Raw genomic sequence first — 22775 nt, 5'->3', positions numbered from 1 at the left:
CTGTCATTAAACACTATCTGAACAGGGCAGGTGGCTGCAAACGTACAGTTTAATAATCCCATCACCGCTCTTATCTCACAGACCAGCTGGCCATTTCACACAGGAATCTGTGTGATTTACTGTAATGGATCTTAATGAAATTGTCACATATATTTTTACATTCTGCGTAAGCATAATGGCAATGATATCCATTTCTCATTCAGAGTAGCTAAATCATACTACATTTTTTTAAAATACCATTTGGCTTCCTAATGATGTCAGCCTGTGTTCAGATGTGTTTGCCCCATAAACTGTGGTCAACTGTAAGAGGTCGATTTCCTTCGCTCAGTCTGAGTTGAGGTCAAATGTCAAATCACATAATACTTCAATACGATAGATAGATAGATAGATAGATAGATAGATAGATAGATAGATAGATAGATAGATAGATATGCATCTATTATTACTGTACTGTATTGTTCTAGTCATAAATATCTATTAAGAGCGCAGATAGAAGTAATTTATGCATTCATGTATTTGTTAGTTGAGTTACCTCTTGTTTTCATGTGTTGGAAATAGAAAATCCAAATAAACTGACTCAAAAAATATGAAAAAAGACATTGAAGTGTTTCATTCTACGACACTGTGATGCTGTGTGAAGCTGTGTGTTCTGCCGCTCACTTTGTCTTCTCCGTGTCCCTTTCTGTCATGCTCACGCCCTCTCTCTGAGTTTCACCCATACATACACACACAAAGTGCTCTCTCTCTCACACACACACACACTCACACACACACACATACACTCTCAAACACTCACACATGTGCACACACATGCAAGATGCTGACCCCTGTATTTACTGTGGTAGTTGTTGAACCAGCAAAACCACCTCCCAGGCATCTCACTTTCACTCCCTTGCGCTCTCCTCTTCTCCTCTGAAGCAGTCGTCTCCCCCCCCCCCCCCCCCCCCCCCAACCCCCCAGCACCATGATGGGACTAATATCCCCGTAGAGATCTGAGTTATAACAAGTTGACCTTCACATTAAAATCTCATCAACTTCCCATCTCCCTCTCTACCTCTCTCTCCTCACTCTCTCTCCCTCTCTCTGCCCTTCATCTTTATCTCTGATCTCTCTCACTCTCACTCTCTCTCTCTCTTCTCTCTGTTCGTCTCCATTTTCTGTCAGTGCTGCACTGTAAACGGTTTACTACATTGTTTTATGTCATTCTCTATAAATCACATTGTCAAGATTCATTATTGTGGCCATTATCTCTTTGAAATCCCCCTCACTGTTGTTTGTTGATACGAGTATCTTGTCTTGTCTTGGCCTAGCCTCTACATCAACATTATGATGTGTTTTATGTTTATGGTTTCTATTCTCTATCACTGGTGGTCAGACAGTGAGAATGGGAGCGGGATGTGGAGGAGGCTAAACCCATATAAACTCAGCTTACCCACCTTTCAATTTCAATGTGAAATTTAAACTGATATAAATGAGGGTTTTCATTTCAAAACACTATATTTTGGAGAAATAAATATTATCTGATGTTTATTATTCACTTCTTTAACACCAGTGATGCTACTTATAATGTTAAAAAGATTGAGTTTCATGTTTTAATTAGTTTTATTTTAATTCCAGTAATATAGGTATCATATTTTTCAAATATTTTTAACATACAGGATAGTAAGTAGAGTCACACTGATGCATGTTGCATGTAAATATGGCATTTTGAAGACAATAAAACATAATACCACTCTGAAAAGACAATTCCTATTTTGTTTGGTTCCTTATATGGCGTACACCTTATGTTGATTACCGACTGCAGCTCAAAGTTTACTCTGATTTTAATTTGCCATGACATAGCAGGTGAAAAGTCCTCTCTGTATCCTTCAGCCCAACCTTGGCTGTGTGTGTCTCTGTGTAACTGTACCAGCACTCACTGGTTGGAGTTGTTGGTGCAGTCCATCATTCACTGTCACTGTGACACGATATTATCCCTCTTCTTCACTACTGCCTCCTCTTTCTCTCTCTCCTCTGTTTCTTACTCTATCTTGCCACAATCTCTCCATCACACCCTCCCTCCCTTCCTCTCTCTCTCTCTCTCTCTCTCTCTCTCTCTCTTGCCCTGAGGTCAGAGTGTGCAGTAGACTATTGATATCGTTACTAAAAATATAGGATTCCTCCACCAGCCATCTAAAAATAGACCAAGGGACATAGACCACAGGAGAAAAAGGAGGAGGGGGCAAGAGGAAAAGGAAGGGAGGGATGGAGAGAGAGAGAGCGAGAGAGAGAGAGAGAGACTGCAGGTCGTAGGCTGTACCATTTGACTGGTATTCAACTGTACTCATCTGTATTAGGGGGGTTAAATGAAAATGTTTGGGTCATTTGATCAGTAATAGCCTACTTGTCATCTTTTTTTCTATCTGAGCAGTGAATGAACTGTATCTACTACAGGACATAAAGTCAGCTATGGTTTACTCTGTTCCCTACTTCTTCCCTTTTGCGAAAACATTTCCATTTACCTATGATAAATAATATTTCATGCTACTGTGCATCTGCCATCATCATTTGCATTTAAGTTTGCAACCTGCATCCTCTCCCCATTCAAAATCAAACTCTGTGCCCCATCTCTCTCTCTCTCTCTCTCTCTCTCTCTCTCTCTCTCTCTCTCTCTCTCTCTCTCTCTCTCTCTCTCTCTCTCTGTCTCTCTCTCTAACACTTCTCTCCCTCCAGCTCCCACTATCCCCATTGTAGCCAAAGTAGCTTGCTGAACCGATCCACCGCAGTGCCTAGGACAGATTGAGTGAAAGAGAGAGTGAGGGATTTAGAGGATGGGTAAGGGGGCTTAAGGGAAAACACACAGCAGAGAGAGAGAGACAGAGAGAGAGAGAGAGAGAGAGAGAGAGAGAGAGAGAGAGAGAGAGAGAGAGAGAGAGACTGCAAAATCCACCAAGCCTCCCTGGTGTGAGGTTTCTTGGCTACTGACGGTGTGCGCACGACTTGGAGTGTCTCCCGTGGCAGGGTGAGTATTTTGGCTTTTAAAATAATTAGAATTAGCCTTGCCTACTTAGCCTACAACAATTTCAACATGCCTCTTCAGCCGTACCTATTCCTCTGTAATGTGTGGTGAGTGTGGTGACGACCGTGCAGGACCAGCATTCATAGTCAACATGTTCTGATGTCGTGCCAGCGTAAAGACAACCGCTCATCTTTATTTGAGAGCGCTCAAAAATCACAGTTAGATCATGGTGTTACCTTATGGCCAGCTCGGTTTACCAGCTCTCACCAGCAGCACACGGGCATTTGTTTTTCCATGTCTGCCAGAGTCGCACACACGTTCCCGGCTCCATGTTTATCATTTCCAAACTCCGCGTGTGAGTGTGTGTGACAGTTGGGGGGGGTTTCTAAACAATCCTATGCGCATATCGCTGCCCGATTCAAACCTCTGCTGTGATACAGATTGCGTTTTTGTTAACACATAGATACCGGCTGAATGTTTAACTGCCCGCTCGGCTCCGTGGAAATGGTGCGAGTTTTATTAGTGTGGGCTACGCAGCCCAAATGCTTTTAGAAATTATGAGCAAACCCACCCATTGAGTCACGATATCTACGTTTACTCGTTATGAAGCCATTTATTTTCTACTGACTGATTTCATCGCCCGCTCCGGCATAGTGTGCTTTCGTGATGCTGGGTAGTCAAGGTTGGTAGCCAGTGGTTAGTTTAGCACAGGTGTAGGCGCATTCCCGTCGTGCGCGTCCATGTTGGGTGCTCCTTGCATTTTTGGGCCAAGGTCTTTCCCTATGTTAACCTATATCTGTCTCATACAGTCCCGCTGTTTCTGCCTTATAGACTCTCTCTGGGTGAACTAAATACTCCAAATCTATTTTACATCCTCTCTGTTCTCTCCCCTAGCTGCTTTCTGCTGCCACTTTGCTTGGATGTTTTCAACAGCACATCTACCTATCCTTTCCTCCCATCATTTACCGTACATCCATCACTCCCTCTTTCTCTTGCTGTCTCTCTTTCCTGAGAGGCTTAGAGGTGATGTGAGTCTGTAGATTGTGACAGATTAGAGAGAATTAAACCTTTTGTCCCCCTGTGGCTCCTATCTCACCATTTCAATTGGCTCATTACTTTCTGGGTGAGGGAACGGAGGGGCCTGTCTCAGGGCACTAAAATGGGATTGTTATCACAAATCTAGCATGGAACCTGAATCATTTCCTCAATCTCAAACCCAACTCCACAATACCCATTTCTCCAAAAGCTGTACCAGCTCTTTGGGGGATTTGTTTGGGATGGTGTACACACAATACATGGGCGGTGAGGAGGTGAAATGTTTCCCCTTCATTTTTTCCCCAAATCCATTGTAAACCAGAGGGATGCATTTCATTTCTGCCAAGAAAAGGGGGGACGTACAGTATTAGGCAACACTTGAGTTCTCCCCAGCATAGCTATTGTTTGACTGGCAGTCTTATGTGAGAAATAGTGATGAGGGTGCTGTCCGTGGTGCTGAACTAGTCTGGGAGAGCCAGTCAGGCACATCCACTCATTTCTGCAGTGTTGCATCTGCAATTGATTCGTACTCACTCCTGACCACTTTGGCACATCCTACAACTCTTGGAAAGTGTGACTGGTAGCTTCCACCACTACCCGTTCGCTCCAGCACTCCTTCCTCTACGCCTCCTGTCATATGTCATTTTCATGAGTTTGTCTGTCTTTCACTTTCCGTCTTTCTCCTCTTTCTGGTGACTCCTCTCTCCGCCCTCTCTCATTCCCCTCGGCTCAAACTCCTTCACCCGTGGGATGTGTGCCTCCCCACTGCGGCTCCCTTCCCAGCCGCCGGGCCTCCTCTCGCCTCCCCCGCTGTCGTCCCTTGTTCTCCCCCAGCCCAGTGTGTCAGCAGCACAGCATTGGCCAGTTCTGGGACTACCACATGAGTCACAACCACTGATGAAAGAGGAAATTTCTGCATGGCGAAAATGAAAGACAGGGCAGCAGGGAACTGGAGTGAAACTCTCATCAAATAGTAAAAACCTTCAGTTATGCTCTTGTGTCTGAAATTATGGTGGCATACGTGTCGCCATGTGAAAACCTTGTAACTTTGTTTTTGGATTGCTGTGGTTTTCATCTTTTTCTTCTGCTCTCTCCTCATCTGTATAATTGTGTGCCTGCGTGTTTCACTGTGTTTGGTCTTACTTTTTCCCATTGCATCTCTCTGTCTCACTGGTGGCTCCCTGTTTTTTCATCTGCTTATTTCAGTGTTGCGCGCCCATACTGTCTTGTCATTTCTCTCAATTCCCTGAAGTCTCTTTACCACCAGCCAGCTCCATTCTTTCCCATCCTTCTCATTCCATGCTCACAAAAGAAGCTCCATTCATCCCTGCTGCTTCATTGATTTTTGAAATAACTTCTTCCATCGCAGCCACATCTGCCACAATGGTTGGCCAAGGAAGATAAGGCCAAGCTCCATCTCTAGGAGTTATGATTTCCCATTGTCATCCCATCATCACACACTAGTCAACAATTACTTTATCCTTTATCACCGTGCTTTTCAAAAATTGGATTGGTACACGAAGTAGAACCAAGGGAAGAATAAAGTGGTCGCCCACATTTTTATGGTATTTTGATATCAGCCTCCCAGAGTCCCTGAAAAGTAAGACAGGCTAAAAGAAACACTGTAGGCTGGTAGAAACGTCACCTAAACATGATACATTTAACACTCAGTAGCCACTTTATTACATAGCCTACACTTCCCTGTTTACACAAATTGCTCACTCCACCAGACAGTGAGTTACATGACTATGACTTTGTATATGAAGCATGCAGACTGGATAGAGAGGTTCAGGTTCTCTTCGACTAAGTGTTAGAATGGGCAAGATCCGTTAATGCAATGACTTTGAATGTTCAAGCTCCTGGGATTTTTTCGCACCACAGTGTCACAGAGTTTACCAAGAATGATGCAATAAACAAAAGACGTTCGGTCAGCATTAGTCCTGTGGGCAAAAACGCCTCATTAATCAGAGAGGTCATAGGAGAATGGCAAGACTCGTTCAAGCTAACAGGCGGGCCACAAGTACGCAAACAACAGCTCAGTGCAACAGTGATGTGCAGAAGGGCATCTCAGAAAAATACATCTTGTCAATCCTTGAAGCAGATGGGCTACAGCAGCGGAAGACCCTGCTGGGTTTCACTCATGTCAGCTAAGAACAAGAAGATGAAACAAAACATGGGCACATGATCACCAAAACTGGATGATTGAAGAGTGGCCTGGTCTGACAAATGCCCATTTTTGTTGTGACATGCTGATGGCAGGGTCATAATTTGGTGTAAACAGCATCAATCCATCCTGCTTTGTGTCAACAGTACAGGCTGCTGGTGGTGGTTTAATGGTTATGTTTTCTTGGCTCATATTAGGCCCCTTAGCACATGAGTTTGAAAAGCCACAGTATACCTAAAAATTGCTGCTGACCAGGTGCATCGCTTCATGGCCACAGTTTACCCTCTATAAATGGAAACTTCCAGCAAGATAATGCGCCATCTCATGAAGTACGCATCATTTCAAGATGGATCCAGGAACATGACAGTGACTTTACTCCAATGATCTGCATAGTCCTAAGATCTCAACCTAATAGAGACCTTTGGGATGCGGTGGCATGGGATATTCGCAGCATGAATGTGCCGCTGAAAGATCTGCAGCCACTGTGTGACGCTATGGAGTCATCATGGACCAAGATCCCTGTGGAATGTTTTCAGTAGCTGGTTGAATTCATATCCTAAAGAATTCAAGGAGGTCCTACCCAGTACCAGCTAGATTTGCCTAATTAAGTGGCCACTGAGTATATAAGCCTAAATAGTAACTTGCAAAGTCAGTAATTAAAACATATTATGCTATTATAAACTAGTGTAACTAGAAAAAATGATCCTCCTAATGTTAAAGCATAACGCATAGCTCAACAGAATGAGGGCTAATGCAGCAAACAATACCACCCTAACTCCATGAGTCCCCTATGCATTTACTCTCCATTATTTGTCAAGTTGATGATACTGAATAGTGGTCCTAATTAAGCAGAGTGTAGTAGCTGAATGATCACACACTCACACGCATAAACACACATATACACACAAACACGCGCAGAGATACACACACACACACACACACACATACAGACAGTGTGCTCAGAAGGAATAAAGGATTTGCGGTGCAGTCTTTGCCAGTCAACCAGCACTAAGGCACAGAAAGACCATGTATGACTCACAAAGAACCTCACTCCCCCCTGTCTCTCTCTCTCTCTCTCTCTCTCTCTCTCTTTCTCTCTCTCCCTCTATCTATCTATCTCTCAATCTCTCTCTCAATGTGTTATGTGCTTTTTTGTATGCCTAACTTTGCCGATTTACTATGAAGGAAACTAGCTATCGTCATCTGTTGCACTGACTGCCCTCTGACCTTTAACAGGATTGGTTGCCACTGGATGTGTCACTAGCTTATCTCCAGCCACAACAGGGCAAGACAGAAAGATCGCCAGCAGCTGGATGCATGTGTGTACGTGTGTGTGTGTGTGTGTGTGTGTGTATGTGTGTGTGTTTGAGTGTGCATCCCACATGTCTGTCTCCATGTTTCCCCCTCCCTTATGACTTCCTCTCCACAACCCTTCCATCGCTGCCCTCTGTATTTACATCGTTGTCTCTGCAGTTTTGAAGACTTTTGCCTCTTTGTCCGACGCTCACACCCTTCCCTCCCTCTCTCTCTCCTCCAGATGAGTTCGTGCAGCAGCCGTGCGTTGACCATCCTGTCCACGGTGTTTGGCGCCTGTGGGCTGCTGCTGGTGGGGGTGGCCGTGTCCACAGACTACTGGCTGATCATGGTGGAGGGCATTATCCTGCAGCAGAACCAGAGCATGGAGGTGAAGATGGCCTTGCATTCAGGACTCTGGAGAGTCTGCTTCGTGGCTGGTAGGGAGATACTTACTGTACGCACGCACAGAATAGCACACCTGAACACTGGCGTGTGCATGTGAACACAGCGACATGTTCAAATATTCACATGGACAAATGAGTGAACACTATGACCACAGCAGACACACACATACATGTATAGACACACATGCAAACAATGCTAGTACATGTGTCCGCATATGTAAGCATCTTTACATGGAATGCAGGGAAAGAGGGAGAGAAAGGAGGAGAGAGAAGGAGAGTGAGAGTTAAAGAGAGCAAGAAGAGGAGGAGAGCGAGGAGGAAAGCTTTCTAGCCTCTAGAATCATTGCTGTCACAAAACATAAACATTACCTGTGAGCAGGACAGCAGAGACCCACACGTTTTTTGTTTTTTTTTCTTTACGCATCGCTGACTTTGATCCTAAAAGCAAACTCCAGCATTTTCCATTTTCTGTGTTTCCTCTCAGGATCAGAAAATGGCAGGTGTGTAGCATCGGAGTACTTCACTGAACCAGATATAGAGATCACCACTGAAAACACGGCAAACATTCTCAGTGAGTATAACATAGCAACCCACTGAAATTACACATCTTCTTCAGGTTATGAATAACTGGAGAGTCCCCCTGCTGATTGATTGTAGGTACTGAAATATGAACATAATATCTCTCACCCTAATCATATGAGCTGTATAATGTAGTACTGCCTTGAGACTTAGAAAATGTGTTCCTTGTACCAGAAAATCATCCTGTTAGCCACATACATACATTTTTGCCAATAGTTTCCCTAAAGGAGGTGTAACTGTATATCAGGGATTTCATTCCAACCTGCTCTATATCCATTTTGGAAAAATGTTGCTACCTGAAATTCCTCAGTCAATATTTCAAAGATGATTTTATCCTCAAAATAAACTGACTCTTAATTTTAACAGTAATGTGCCAAACTTTCATGGCAGTAATCATTTTACCAGAGTCCATTTTTTTCAAATGGTGGATTACTCATTTTGTAATAAAATCCAATATTAGGGGCCCGATGAGGTTTTTCACTCTGTGACTATTCAGGTAGTAGCGAATATTCAATGCTACAAAATTAGTTGTAATAGAGCATTGTGTTAGCATAATACTGTGCTGAAACTCTATAGTAGGTAGTAATTTCTGGGCAGCAACTCATAATTGAGCATATATTGCATTTTTTCATTGCCAAATCAGATTGTACTTACAGTGCGCTTGAAAAGGTCCAGGGACATACAGTATCTCATGGACGTTTTCCGACAGTTTAGTTGCATATCCCACCGGCTTTGTCCAACTCTGTGACCTCTCCCCCCGTAGAGATGGTGCGTACAGCCACGCCCTTCCCAATGGTGTCGCTGCTCTTCGTCTTCACGGCCTTCGTCATCAGCAACATCGGACACATCCGGCCCCAGCGCACCATCCTGGCCTTTGTCTCCGGTATCTTCTTCATCCTCTCAGGTGGGACCCATTACTCATGTCCTGCTGTCACCGTTCCTTCAATCTGTGATTCATTACCGCTGCCTGGTGTGTCCTGTGTCACACATAGAGACACTCCATCACTGCTCTATTTTTAGTGTATGATGCAGGTGTGTAGACTGTCACCAGGATCCGTTTTAAATACTCCTGCAGGGTGAAAGTTCTCTGTTCGTTGGACTTTGCAGTACTTTGGAGTGAAACTGGCGGCATATTTAAGATCGGCCTTTCCTCAGATTGTCATGGAATATAAGGGCAAAAAAAACTGAGCTTGGGACGATGCTTAGGGTTTGTGAAATATTTCAAACATGTGCATGCAGTATTCCTTAAGCCCCATATGCAAGCTGCTCAGCTGATTTTTCTGCATTAGTGTAGTTATCCCTCTTGAACAGCAGGTGGCTGTAATGGCGCCGTTTCTTGTACTCAGTGAAGGATAAAGACTGTTCAGAACAGATTGGAGCTCATATTCACTGAAGACTGTTTCACTTCACATTTGAGAAGGAAGCTGCAGTACAATTCCCAGAGAAGCATGTATGACAACACCAGCCTGCCATAGCAGGGGTGTGCTGATAAAGGGTGTCAAAAATAATAGTGGTTACATAATGGGAGTTATGTAATGTTTATAGCTTGTGCTAAAAGTGCGGCAGTGTTTTACTTTATGAGGTATTTTGATAATAGGGTGATAAAAGGGGGCAAGTGTGTCGAATTGCTGCTCAGCGGTTAAATATTCTGCTGCACTAAGCCTCTCTCTCTCTCTCTCTCTCTCTCTGAACCCCCCTCCCTCCCTCCATCCCTCTCCTTCCTCCTGCCTTCCTTCCCTCCCTTCCTCCTTCTGCCTTCCCCCTCTCTTGTTCACCCAGACTCTATTTTCTTTACTCTTCCTGCCAACCACTCTCTTCCTTCCCTTTTCCTACTCCTACTCCCTCCCTTCATTCAGAGTATATTCTTTCACTATTCTGAGTCATTGTGGCTGCGGTGGTGTGTGTGGACTATTGAGTGATCTGAGCCTATTCCACTAGCATCACTGACATGGTGGGCTGGTAAATATTGTAGTTGGTCTCGACCGGCTGGGTGCTGACACCATGTTCTGGTTAATATTACAGAGTTAAACAGAGGGAGAGAGGGTGATAAAAAAACATTCAATTTCACAGCATGAAGCCGCAGTCGTTTCAGCTTGGTTAGAGGTTGTTCTCTCTCTCTCTCCCTCTCTCTCTCACTTGAATTTGTGACTTTGTCTCTTGCACACACACACACACACACACACTACACACAGGCATATGGCACACACATATGTACAAGCATGCACTCATTTTCTCTCTTTCTATCTTTTTCTCGCCTTCGTCTCATGCTCTCTCTCTCCCTTTCAGTGTGCATGTGTGTGTGTGTTTCCGCTTTAGTATTCTGGTGTTACTTATTTAGATAAAGATGTACTCCCACTGCATGACTGACAGCAGCATGGTTTCCACATTTTCCACGCTTTTCAATTTTACATCGACGACACAGCGTCTGACCTGCCATCTATGTAAAGGGCGTAACCACTTGACAGCTTGTGGTGCATTATAATTTTACACTCTCTGAAAGCTAAAAGTATGAATGCTGGTTTAAATGGACCTTGATTGCGTATTCACTGCCTACAAAATGCAGCTTTCTTTGAATATTGATTCTTGTTGACCATATGTCGTGTCTCATGCATTTCTCATTCCCAAGGCAGGATGGAGCGCACGTGGGCATTGCTGGAAAGAGAGGGGTTTTAATGTTGTATGTGTGGCTTCTCTCTGAAGAGGGTCCTCATCCTCAGCTTTAAAAGCCAATGCTTGTTTTCCATAGGCTCATCCTACTGAGTGTTTACTGCAGACCTTTAACTGCACTAGATTTTTCACAGCATGATGCACTCAGCTCTCACAAATTGACCTTAAAAATTGTTCATAATATTTCTAGTTTTCAACCTCTATCTCACTCTCTTGCTTATCTTACTCTCTCTCTTATTCTCATACACACACATATTCTCATACACACGCACACATTCACTCCCTATGGTCTTTCTCCCATCTCCCTTCATCAGTGTTATGGAAGCTGAGTGTCCGGTGTGGTCACTTGGCGCCCCATCTCCTCTGGTGTCAATGTTAATGTCACCTCTCTCCCTCTCTCTCTCTCTCTCTCTCTCTCTCTATCTCGCTCTTATCTCCCCCCCCCCTCTCTCTCTCTCTCTCGCTCTTCTCTCTCTCTCTCTCTCTCTCTCTCTCTCTCTCTCTCTCTTCTCTCTCGGTTGTCAGGGTTGCATAATGATCTCCTTGCTCTCTCTTGTCTCTGTTACGCTCTGTATCTGACTCTCACTCTCCCTCTCTCTCTCTCTCTCTCTCTCTCTCTCTCTCTCTCTCTCTCTCTCTCTCTCTCTCTCTCTCTCTCTCCCTCTGTCATTGCTAATGTGTTATGTGCAGGCCTCAGTCTGGTGGTGGGCCTGGTGCTCTACATCTCCAGTATTAATGACGAGGTGATGAACCGGCCCAGGGAACCAGAGCAGTTCTTCCACTACCACTATGGTTGGTCCTTCGCCTTCGCTGCCTCTTCCTTCTTGCTCAAAGAGGTCAGTGCGGGGTGTGTGTAAGAGTGTGTATGTGGGAGAGAGAGAGAGAGAGAGAGAGAGAGAGAGAGAGAGAGAGAGAGAGAGATAGAAACTCAGTGGAGTGGTATGTGTACATATGCTACACATACAGAATATATTTTCATTTCTATGGAGCAAGTGATTTGTCCTGGAGAATTCTATGCTGAGTGTGCAAGCAGGTAATAAGATTAGTATTCTGGGTACAAAGCATAGATATATATGGTATAGAGGGGTGTCAATGGATATGCCCAGTTCCTGTAGCACTGCAGGGCTTGTGTGTGTGTGTGTGTGTGTGTGTGTATGTGTGTGCGTGTGTGTGCATGCATGTGTACGGTGATGCAGTTTCATGTGAAATTCTCTGCTCATCCTCCCTCCTTCTCCCCTCCCCCTTCCTCCTCCTGCCTCTCTCCCATCATCAGCAGTACTGCTCTAATGCGGTGCAGTGGACAGTTCAGTGTGCGCTAACCCCCTCCTCTCCTCCTCCCCTCCTCCTCTATCCTCTCCTTTTTCCCCTCTTCTCTTCCCTCCACTTTCCGACCTCCTCTTGCCTTTCTTTGCATCGTTTATGCATTTGAAAATGAGCTTAAAAGAAGCCCCACCCAGCCTCCCCCCTCATCCCCCTCCATCCCCAGCAACACAGAGCACACACACACACACACTCCGTTCACCTTTCATCCTCACACATCCCTTTTGTCTTTCCACACCTCTTCCCTATCTTTCACTTCTAATCTCATTTCCGCATGCATGCTTTCTTCACTTGTTAGTTTTTACTTTCCAGTTTTATTCTTTCTCTGAACCCTGTTTATTCATATAACCAAATCCCTCTCTCCCTGCCCCCTCTTTCTCCCCATCTCTTTCTCTCTGTTGTTTCTCTCTCTTTCTTTTTCCCTCACTTGTTCTCTCTCTCTCTCTCTCTCTCTCTCTCAGGGAGCTGGGGTGATGTCAGTCTATCTGTTCATGAAGCGTTACGCTGAGGAGGAGATGTACCGCCCGCACCCTGCCCTCTACCGCCCCCGCCTGTCGGATAGCAGCGACTACAGCGGCCAGTTCCTGCACCCAGAATCCTCGTGGCCTCCCCCTAAGCGAGGCCGCAGCGCCTCCGAAGCCTCCAGCGACATCTCCATCCAGCTCAACCAGACGCCCCCGGCGCCTCCCAAAAGCAACATGCAGTCGGGCGGCCAGGCCGGGGGAATGGGAGGCCCGCTGTCCGGCTCTTCTTCCGGGGCGAGCTACCAGATGCCCCCGCCGTCCGCCGCCTACCCCTCCACGCACACCCTGCCCAGGTCGCACTCCTCACACCCCCCGGCCCAGCCCCTCCCCATGGCCATGCCTCCGTCCCCCGTACCCCCCCCACACTATCACACACACATGCACATGAGCGCCTCCCCCTGTTAGAAAGAGGGAGCGTCGGGGAGGGGAGGAGAGACGCACTGACTCCCCATAGTCATGTATACATTTAGGTGAGGATGAGAGTAAGTGCTGTGAGAGAATCAAAGGCTGATGTGGGGGTGCAGATGAGGGGCAGAGAAGAGTGTGTGTGTGTGTGTGTGTGTGTGTGTGTGTGTGTGTGTGTGTGGGAGGGGGGGTAAACAAAGAGAATAATGTAGCTTTTGAACAATATGAACGAAGGAAGAAAGAGGTCTGGAGATTGAAAGGGTTAACATTTTGCAGGAACAGTGATGGAAAAAGAGAAAGAAGAAGAGGGGGGTAAAACAAAAAAAAGAGGAATTCAGTTTGTCAAGACGGAAAGAGAGAAAAAGTGTTTCCTAGAAAGACTTTAGAGGTTCGGTTGAGTGACAGAGGAGATACAGGGGAGAGAGAGAGAGACAGGGAGAGCGAGGGGCTGCGGTATAATACCAAGATACTGCAGTGCTGCAGGAAATTTGTATGCACTTGGAAATGTACAATGCAAAACACTGATCACAAAGACTGAGGATGCACATAGTTTTATACATAAATAATACATGAAAATACATGGACGATGAAGCATTACCTTATTACCAATGGTAATGTGGTAAAATATATTCCTGTCTTCTCTGAATTTCTTACATCATCATTCCAGTTTCATAACTCATTAAGTCCAATTATTATTATTATTGATAGGAATAACAAATTCTGAATTAACAATAGAGTAATTATGAAATAAGAATACTGTATGTGAATGTTGTTATCCTTTATAAAAAAAAACAATGAAATGGATGATGGTATGAAATATCATGAGGAGAAATCAACTTTATGTCTTACATATTTGTTTAAGATACGAATTTCTAACTTGTTGTACATAGGATTGCATATGAGTTCTTCTATATTGCTGTTGTAAATTATGAATGAAGCTTTGGCACAATCTGAACAAGTCAGATCGAGGAAACGCCTGACTCATTCTGCTTTGGACTAAGACACTGCAACAGGCACACTACAACCAACTACACCCTCTCTGGACGCAGTGGATGCTGAAGCCTGTTAAACAGTTTTGAAAAGAGAACCGCCCAACATGGATATAGGAGTCTGATGCCCTCTACTGGCCGTTGTCCTGTACTGACCCTGGACCTCAGCCTTGGGCCTAGTTCAAAACCTTTTCATGCACCCTTCCTTCCTCACTCACTTGCATTCTGTGTCGGTCGCCGGGGCAACACAGATGGGTCGGATGGAAGCTTTTGCCTATCCATTGGTGATGGAAGGGCAGGAATAAAGAGGAATGTCATTTTGAAGTATACAAAACAGGATCAGATGAATGCTTTAAAGACTGGTTAGAGGTATTTTTAAAGCTTCTTAGCTGTTTTTATATCTGGAAAGCTCACATGACGAAAGTATTGATTACATTTGCACTTATTGCTTAAAGGATAATGCCAGTGCTTTTGACATGTGGGTCCGATACCATTCTTGCCACTACAGACCACTGTTTGTCATCTTATTTCACCGCTTATTCCAAAGATATTTGGTTGCCATGTCAGACAATTCAGCATTTCCACAGGTTTCTGGTGATTCTGAAAATGTACCTTAAGCATCTCTAAAACCTACGTAACTTGATGAAAATGCCATGCTAAGCTCTAAGGTGTAACTTTTGTCTGAAAAGTTACTTCCTTCTACTTAAGTATAGCATGTAAATACCATTTATTGGAGGTTCTTCATCACAAGCTGTGTTATGAGCTGATGTAGGAACCTTTGAGTGACCCCTCATGGGTTAGAATGGCATTTTCACCAAACATAGTAATTATTGTATGTTTTTGGGGTATATGAAGCACATTTAGATATAAGCTTGAAACTTGTTGTAGAAAATTATTATAACAGGCTGTTTTATGGGCCGATGTAGGAAGAGTCACTTTTGACGTGTTATAGCCAAATAGGGGGATTTGGGTTTTTTGTGGTGTATAATGTTCATTTTCAGATACTCATGCAAACTTATTGCTGTGATCAAATTGTAGAAAGTTGCTCTCAAATATCAGTAGTACAATAATCTGAAGTGTTAACTCCTCTCAAGACAAGAATGGCAAAGGACCTGCATGTCAAAAACAGTAGTATTATACTTTAAATTTATTTTGTTTGTTTTTTGCACATCATGCATTGAAATATGCCGATATGATAGACTTATAGTGAGGATTAAAGCACAGAGTTATTATGTTAGGGCTGGTTTTCATTATCACTGTGATGCTGGAGAGAGGGAGAAACACTGATGACGTACAGCAGATGGGGGGGCGGACATGACAAGTATTTACAGCAGAGGATATAAAGTGAGACCATGGAGACATCATCAGTTATAGCCTTTATGCAGGGAAGGGTTTTGTTGAGCATGCATGTGCTGTTTATTCATACAGTTACACACATTCACACTGAGGAGCTGCCCAGTGCAACTGCAGCCTTCTACTGCTGACGTCTGCTGTTACAGTTAGGGGTTAAGTGCCTTGCACAAGGGAACCTCGGCAGTAACTGTTGAAAGAGACTAAAGTATTTCGCTGCCTACATTTTCCCTGCCAGTAAAGAGGTTCGAACCCTCTGGTCACAAGCCTTCTTCTTTAGCTTTTAGACTACATCAGGACCTTCGTAACTGTAGCCTGCTGAGATTGGGTTCCTGCTGTTCTCTGTTCTCTCCTTCCTTCCATCCACCATTTCCCTTTTTAATTGCTAGACCCATTTGATTATTCAGGAGACTGCAATCAGCCTTGTTGCCTCTTCAGTTGTGGCAGTTCTATCTTTTTCATCTCTGTACCTCTTTGTTTTTCCCTCTCTACCCCAAGCCTATTTCTCTGTCTCGATTACATAAAAGGGTGTAGCTGCGCTTACTTCTGCATATAGCCAAGTCTTCTTGCACATGACCATCTTTGTTACAAAAAATGCGAGTATAAACAAAAAAACAAAAACGATTTGCTTCTCAACGCTTCAATGGAATTGATGCTGTATAATCTTGAGTTACATAATTCAGTACCAATTGTGATAAGATCACTGTTCTTGGGAGTGTTGACATCTGTCATTCACTTTCCTCTGCTATATGATAATAAAACTTTTAAAATGGGTTAATTTCACCCTGTGTCCCCTATGCCTCTGTATGTGGGTGTCTGTGTCTAATTTTTCTGGTTGTATGTTTCACAGTTAGGATCAATTCATTTTCAATTCAATCACTTCATGAAGTGGATTTGAAGCTTTAAAGTGTGACGTTTTTCTATAAAAAGGTTCTTATAACCAATCATTTAAAATGAAATCTTTCTCATTTTTATGTAAATTTTATTTTCAATTTATATTTTACATTGAACCGACCCCAGCCCTGGATGTGTGATGTGTCCAGCATGCACTGAAATGAATATGATATATGGTGTGCTTGTCTGTTGCCTGGTCTCTGTGATGGAAGGAACCGTTGGCAACAGCCAAACTCTGAGCTTGCAAGTGGAGGCACACTGCACTGCAGTGAACCACTGGGTGTTAACTATAGGCTCCCTCCTCAGTCACGGCAAGCCACCACAGCCCAAGGGCAACAATTGATCGGAACGTTGTCTGTGTGTATGTGCCTGTGTGTGTCTATGTGTGTCTGTGTATGTGTGTGTATGCGTGTATACATGAATAACTAGCGTAAGACTAAAACACAACATTAAAAATATTTGAATAAACTGTAAGATAAATGACAAGTGCATGAAAAAACTGAAATGAGACTGGAGCTATATGATCCCTGTCTCAAAAACATAGGTTATGTAAAATATCAGAATTTCAAGAGAGAACTTTCAGTCTTTTGGTCAAGGTCAAAATGAGAGTAAAATAAAGGAGAGAGCCAGGTAGAAATGAATAACATCCACAATTATTATAGGTGAATTGACACATACAATGGACATTCTATAGTAGTCTTAATTTTGAGCACATGCTGGGCAAAATACTAAAATTTAATTAAACTGACCAGCAAAGGCAAAACCTTTTAAACTGACACTAAATACAGTGAAGTGAAATGAAACATTTCTGGAACGTTATAATCTAAAACTAATATCCCCATCTGAAAACTATCTTAATCTAAAACTAAAGGGAAATTGCATACAAGATTAATAAAAAAAAATTCTAATAATGCAAATGATACAAATAATAAATAACTCTATAATGTCTGTGTGTGTGTGGGAGGAGTGGTGGGATTGAGTGCATGAGAGAGAGAGAGAGAGAGAGAGAGAGAGAGAGAGAGAGAGAGAGAGAGAGAGAGATGTGTGTTAAATTATGGAGCCAAACATCCACAGGTCAATAAAACTAAAAAGCATGTGCACTCTGCTGTCTGACTTCTAGGATTCAGAGTGTGTTGTGTGTGAGCGGCTCTCCTGATAAATGAAGCATGACTTCTGGTGTAAACAATTGAGATTAGATTGTGACTTGTGGTTGTATGGCCACTTTTCTGTAATAATGTCCATTTCACTGTGTGTATGTATAGTCCTGTTTGTGTGTATTTACTTCCCTCTCTCTCTCTCTCCCTCTCTCTCTCTCTCTCTCTTTCTCTCTCTCTCTCTCTCTCTCTCTCTCTCTGTCGTGTTTGTGTACGTATGTGCGTGTGCGTGAGTGAGTGTGCACGCGCGTGTGTTTGCCTCTGTGTGTGTGTGTGTGTGTGTGTGTGCAGCAGTATGGGTTGAGTGGATCTCTCTTTTCACCATCACCATTACTGCATGAAAGACCTGTCACTCTGTATTAGCTCTCTCCAGCTCTCCCTCTCCCCTCTCTGTGTTTGTGTATGTGTATGTTTGTGTGTGTGTGTGTGCGTGTGTGTGTGAGAGAGAGAGAGAGAGAGAGAGAGAGAGAGAGAGAGAGTGGGAGAGAGAGAGAGAGAAGGGGGTGAACGGGGCAGCAAAGCCATTTTAAAGCTATTGAAGGTCATTGTCCACTCAGTTTTGTGCAGCCTAACGGGTGTGCGCTCAGCAGCTCAGCCACTGGCTATGTATTTTTATAGATTAGAGGATGACATAATTAGGCCTATAGACAGGCATAAACAATGAGATCCCTCAACTCTGACTTCATTTTGACAAAATAATGATGGTATAGCCCGAATAATATCATTCTCTTAGTATTAAACCCCCTCTTTATTGACCTGTGGATGTTTGGCTCTATGATTTAACACATCTCTCTCATTCACTCACCCCCCTTCTCTCTCTCTCTCTCTCTCTCTCTCTGTCTCCCTCTCTCTCTCTCCCTCTGTACCCTCTCTCTCTCCCTCTCTCTCCCTCTCTCTCTCTCTCTCTGCGGAGCTGCGCTGTTGCCGCTCCAAACCCTGCATTTCCGAGAACCGCCAGCGCGGCCTTCATCACCATAGAGGGAAAATGTCCCACTGGCGCTCCATCGAGTCGCTCTCCAGCAAAGAAAAAAAAAAAAAAACATATCGACATCAATAACACACATAACCTGGTCACGGCTATTAGGCTACTTACACACGCACATGCAGTCATATGCGCACGGCACACGCTCCAATAAGCACATCCAGAGCAATTCCCTCAATGTGAAAGGGGGTTAAACCTTTGCAGGGGGGGGGGGGGGGGGGAGCCGTGATCTTAAAGCCCAACATAGCGCATCTCAGCCTATTTTGATGCTGATATTATCCATCATTCACATCATTGAGGAGTTTGGTGGGATGCGACAAGTTGCTTGCGTCGGGCTCAGTAGTGTGGGAGAAATAGATAGAGGAGCAGACAGAGCAAACGAGCGCTCGCCCAACCGGAGGGGAGGGGGAGACGCATTCTCACCGAGTACACACAAGCATCGGCCACATCCACTGTAGACAAATCCGTGTTCAGTGACGTGTTTTGTATTAGCCCCTTTTTTTTGTATCTGTTAAACCTTTTCCATCATAGGGCTGATTTAAATTTAGTCAAGATTTTGCGAATCCAGTCCAGCGCATGTTTCTTATTTTCATTAATTCTAATCACCCCCCTCCTATTTATTTTTTTCTCTCTCGGTAGACCCGTTATTTAGCCTATCTACCGTCCACCCCCTCTCTCTTTTTTCCTCTTCATCTGCTTTTCTTCTCCTTCTTGGGAGTGCGACGCGCTACGAATCTCTGAAATAATAAGCCTGCAGGTAAGACCTCTTTACAATATCCTTCAATGCCTACAGGATTACAGTGTTTCACAATTGTTTTTATTTGGCAGCCTAATAACAATTCGTCCAGTGTAATTTACTCGCCACATTGATTTGTTTCACGTTGCCCGCAACTTAGCCCAGCAATACTGACAGTGTAGACTACGGAATTTTGAAAAAATAAATAATAATTCGCAGACTTCCTTTCTACTAGCTCATTAACTAAACGTTGAATGTCAATTTTCCCTCCTATTTGTGCGGGCCTATAATTAGCGATGGTAATGTCCATTATGCAAATGAAAGCCCTTATAATAGCTCGTTTCAGCCTCTGCCTGAATCCGCACCGCAGGTGTGGGACTAAAATATCTGTCCTACGTGCTGAAATGGCCAGCTACCTATCAGAGAATCGGACTTATTTCATTGTGTGTGGACGTGTGTCTTAATGTGTGTTTTCTGTCCCAGTCCATTGAGTTTTCTCTCATGCCCTGTGCCGGTCGCTTGATGCTAGGCGTCCATTTTCCGCCGTGTAGCCTATGCAGGCAGGGTGATGTGTGTAGCCTACTCTATTAATGAATGCACTGCAGTCCGCATCGCTATATTTCAGCTTTGCACGCTCTCAGCCTCTGTCGAAATCTTATGTAGCAGTGAGCTCGCATGTGTCTGGTCACTGGTCTGCACAGCTTCTGCTGCACTCTCACGGCATGCCTACAGTACAGGGCCAACATCTTAGCTTCATGTTGGACTTGGACCACATGATGTTATCTGATGCTGTTTGAGATCAATTTGCTGTCAGCCCTCTGCCTCCTCTCCCTGGCCAACCTGCGCTCTGTGTTCTCACACATAGAGGCAACCTCACCAAACATCTGGCACCCTTTCAATCATTCATTCATCACCACAGCTTGGATCACATCTGGGCTAAAGGTGGAATAAAATGCCTGAATGGAACCGCTATATGAGTGTGCACTGCACCATCCACAACGTATTGTAGGATTATCTGATGTGACATAACCTAATATGTCAGTCCTCTCCATAAGTGGTCACTTGCTGCTCTAGTGGCCAGTAGCACATGCTTCTCCCGGCTGAGTTGAGCTCTTGATTTAGGGGCTGCGTCTCTTGAGCTGGAGGAATGGCCAGCACAGGCAGCCATCAGCGCCCTGGTCCTGAGGTTGTAAGACAGATCGAACTTGTTTGGCTCTGACTCCATCATGCCTTCATGTGGCCAATGTCATGTGGACAAAGTTGAATCTTTTGACCACAGGATATTGAAACTAACTCACTTATTGGAAAAGTGCTGTTGTGATAGGTTATGCAGAATGTGGGTGTCACCTTTGTGTATATTTGACTTTAATTATATGTAATTACTGGTAATTAAAGAATTATGGATGGGAATCTTAATTGCACAAGAGGGGTATTCTGTATTAATCATGCAACATAAATGTGCAGCTCACATAAATCAATGACATTCATCCCGTTTTCTCAATAACAGTGCAAGATTACAATCAATCATAGAAGGGATTTTCATTGTGACTGTACAAATTTAAGCCACATGCTTGCACATGACCTTAAATGGCATTATAGATTACTGTGTGCATGCAATGATAAATCAAGCATTCCCCAAACGATGAAGAGAAAGTGTAACTCTTCCTGACATAGGTTAATAAGAGACCATGCTGCCATCAACTCCTCATCCCGCTCTCTATTGCCTATCAGTGATCAGTGAATCTGTCACCGAGGCGTGGTAGACCCCACCCCCTCAGTCCTTCTGCCTCCCACGTGTTAACATGTCTGTGTGTGGTGTGTAAGTGTGTGTGTGTGGCTTTGATTGTTGTCTCTGTGTATTTTGGATTACTCTCAAAACGCCTCAGCCAACTCTAAGATCTGCTATTTACATTGTAAGGTGACTCATTGCAGTCAATACTGGTGTGTAGCCCACACAGACTCTAGTTGTTGTCTGGCTCTGGCCAAATCATAATCAGCTAATGCACGAGCGACCCAGAACAATCGCAAAGAATATCTGTAACTTCTGAACGTTTCCGCTCGTTTTCCGTTTTGATTCCATTCCTTTTGTCTTGCTATTTCACTGTAATTTCAGTGCTGGTTGGGTGGTCAGGACCGTCATTCCCTTTCTCACTCTCTCCCTCTCTCTCTCTCTCTTTGAGGAGAAGCAGTTCTGCAATGATCATCACATCTGTCATGTAGCAATTGTTCAGAGGATCAATGCCTGTGTTGCATTGCTGTCTCTTCTGATGGTCCAAGGCTTCACAGTCTTCCTCTCCCTCTCTTCAGGAGAGCTCAGGAGGAAACCCAGCAGTGTGTGAGAGCCACAGCGGACACCTGGCATGTTAAATATGAACTCAGGATCCCATGACAGATCTTATAGGACCTAATGGTTGTGATCAAAATGCCACTGTTTAATCACACTACTGTGAAACTCTAACTTCTGAACACATCTCTGCACCACTGTCACCAAAACAAACTCCTGTACATTTATTGTACTTGGTAATTAAAGTGCTTCTGACCCTGGTTCTGATAAAACTGTATAGTACCTAAATGAGTGCCAGGATATCAAGCATAGGCTTCAAATATAGACATGTGAAAATAAACGGTGATTGTGCTGATTCAGTACACAGCATTATTTATAATTCCAGTGAGTAGAGGCTTTTATCCAAAGCTTTCTAATTGACCCCTATCTCAATGGCTGTGACCCATGCATCAATTAACCCACAGCTTTGGTGTTTTAAGTGCTTCGCATGCAGTCAGCTGAGCCTTCGGGAGCAGGGTTGTGAGTGCCTGTGATTGAACCATATAGTGTTAGTGATATACGCCAACCTGTCTGTGTAGAGGCGTGGAGTGTAAACATACAGCAGACACAGCATCAGCATGTCTGACAGGCGAGCATGTTCACTGGACTGGAGGCACACAACATGGGGCCTGCGACCACAGCCTCTCCACTGATCACAAAGGGTGTGTACGCTCTCTCTCTCTCTCTCTCTCTGACTCTGTGTGTGTTTGTGTGTGTGTGTGTGTGTAGGCCTCAGCTGTGTATATTAAAACAACAAAGTTTGCCAGACAGAACTTCAGCAGCATTTTTACCATTCCCAGGATTTCTGTGAAATAGCCTATGTGGCTAACATTGTTAGGCTATATTCTCCTGAGCTGTACTGCTCAAATCTGAGTTGCAACTGGTCCAGCAGCTGCGTCTTAGAACATACACAAAATAGGTTGGGTGTATCAGTATAAATAGTTAGCTCATGAAT

General features: G+C 44.1%; 1 protein-coding gene across 1 annotated transcript; it reads left to right on the top strand.

The window, feature by feature from the left end:
* Positions 1–7734: 7734 nt before the first annotated feature.
* On the top strand, positions 7735–13392 carry LOC139916229 (voltage-dependent calcium channel gamma-7 subunit). The gene is made up of 5 exons (XM_071905039.2): positions 7735–7930; positions 8382–8468; positions 9240–9380; positions 11834–11979; positions 12925–13392. Exons 1-5 carry the CDS (start codon positions 7735–7737, stop codon positions 13390–13392), a joined length of 1038 nt encoding a protein of 345 aa, XP_071761140.1.
* Positions 13393–22775: the final 9383 nt, after the last annotated feature.

This window comes from Centroberyx gerrardi, chromosome 12 (genome assembly GCF_048128805.1).
Source record: "Centroberyx gerrardi isolate f3 chromosome 12, fCenGer3.hap1.cur.20231027, whole genome shotgun sequence".
Classification (NCBI taxonomy): Eukaryota; Metazoa; Chordata; class Actinopteri; order Beryciformes; family Berycidae; genus Centroberyx; species Centroberyx gerrardi.
The sequence above is the reverse complement of the archived record's forward strand: the minus strand, read 5'-3'. Positions and strand labels throughout refer to the sequence as shown.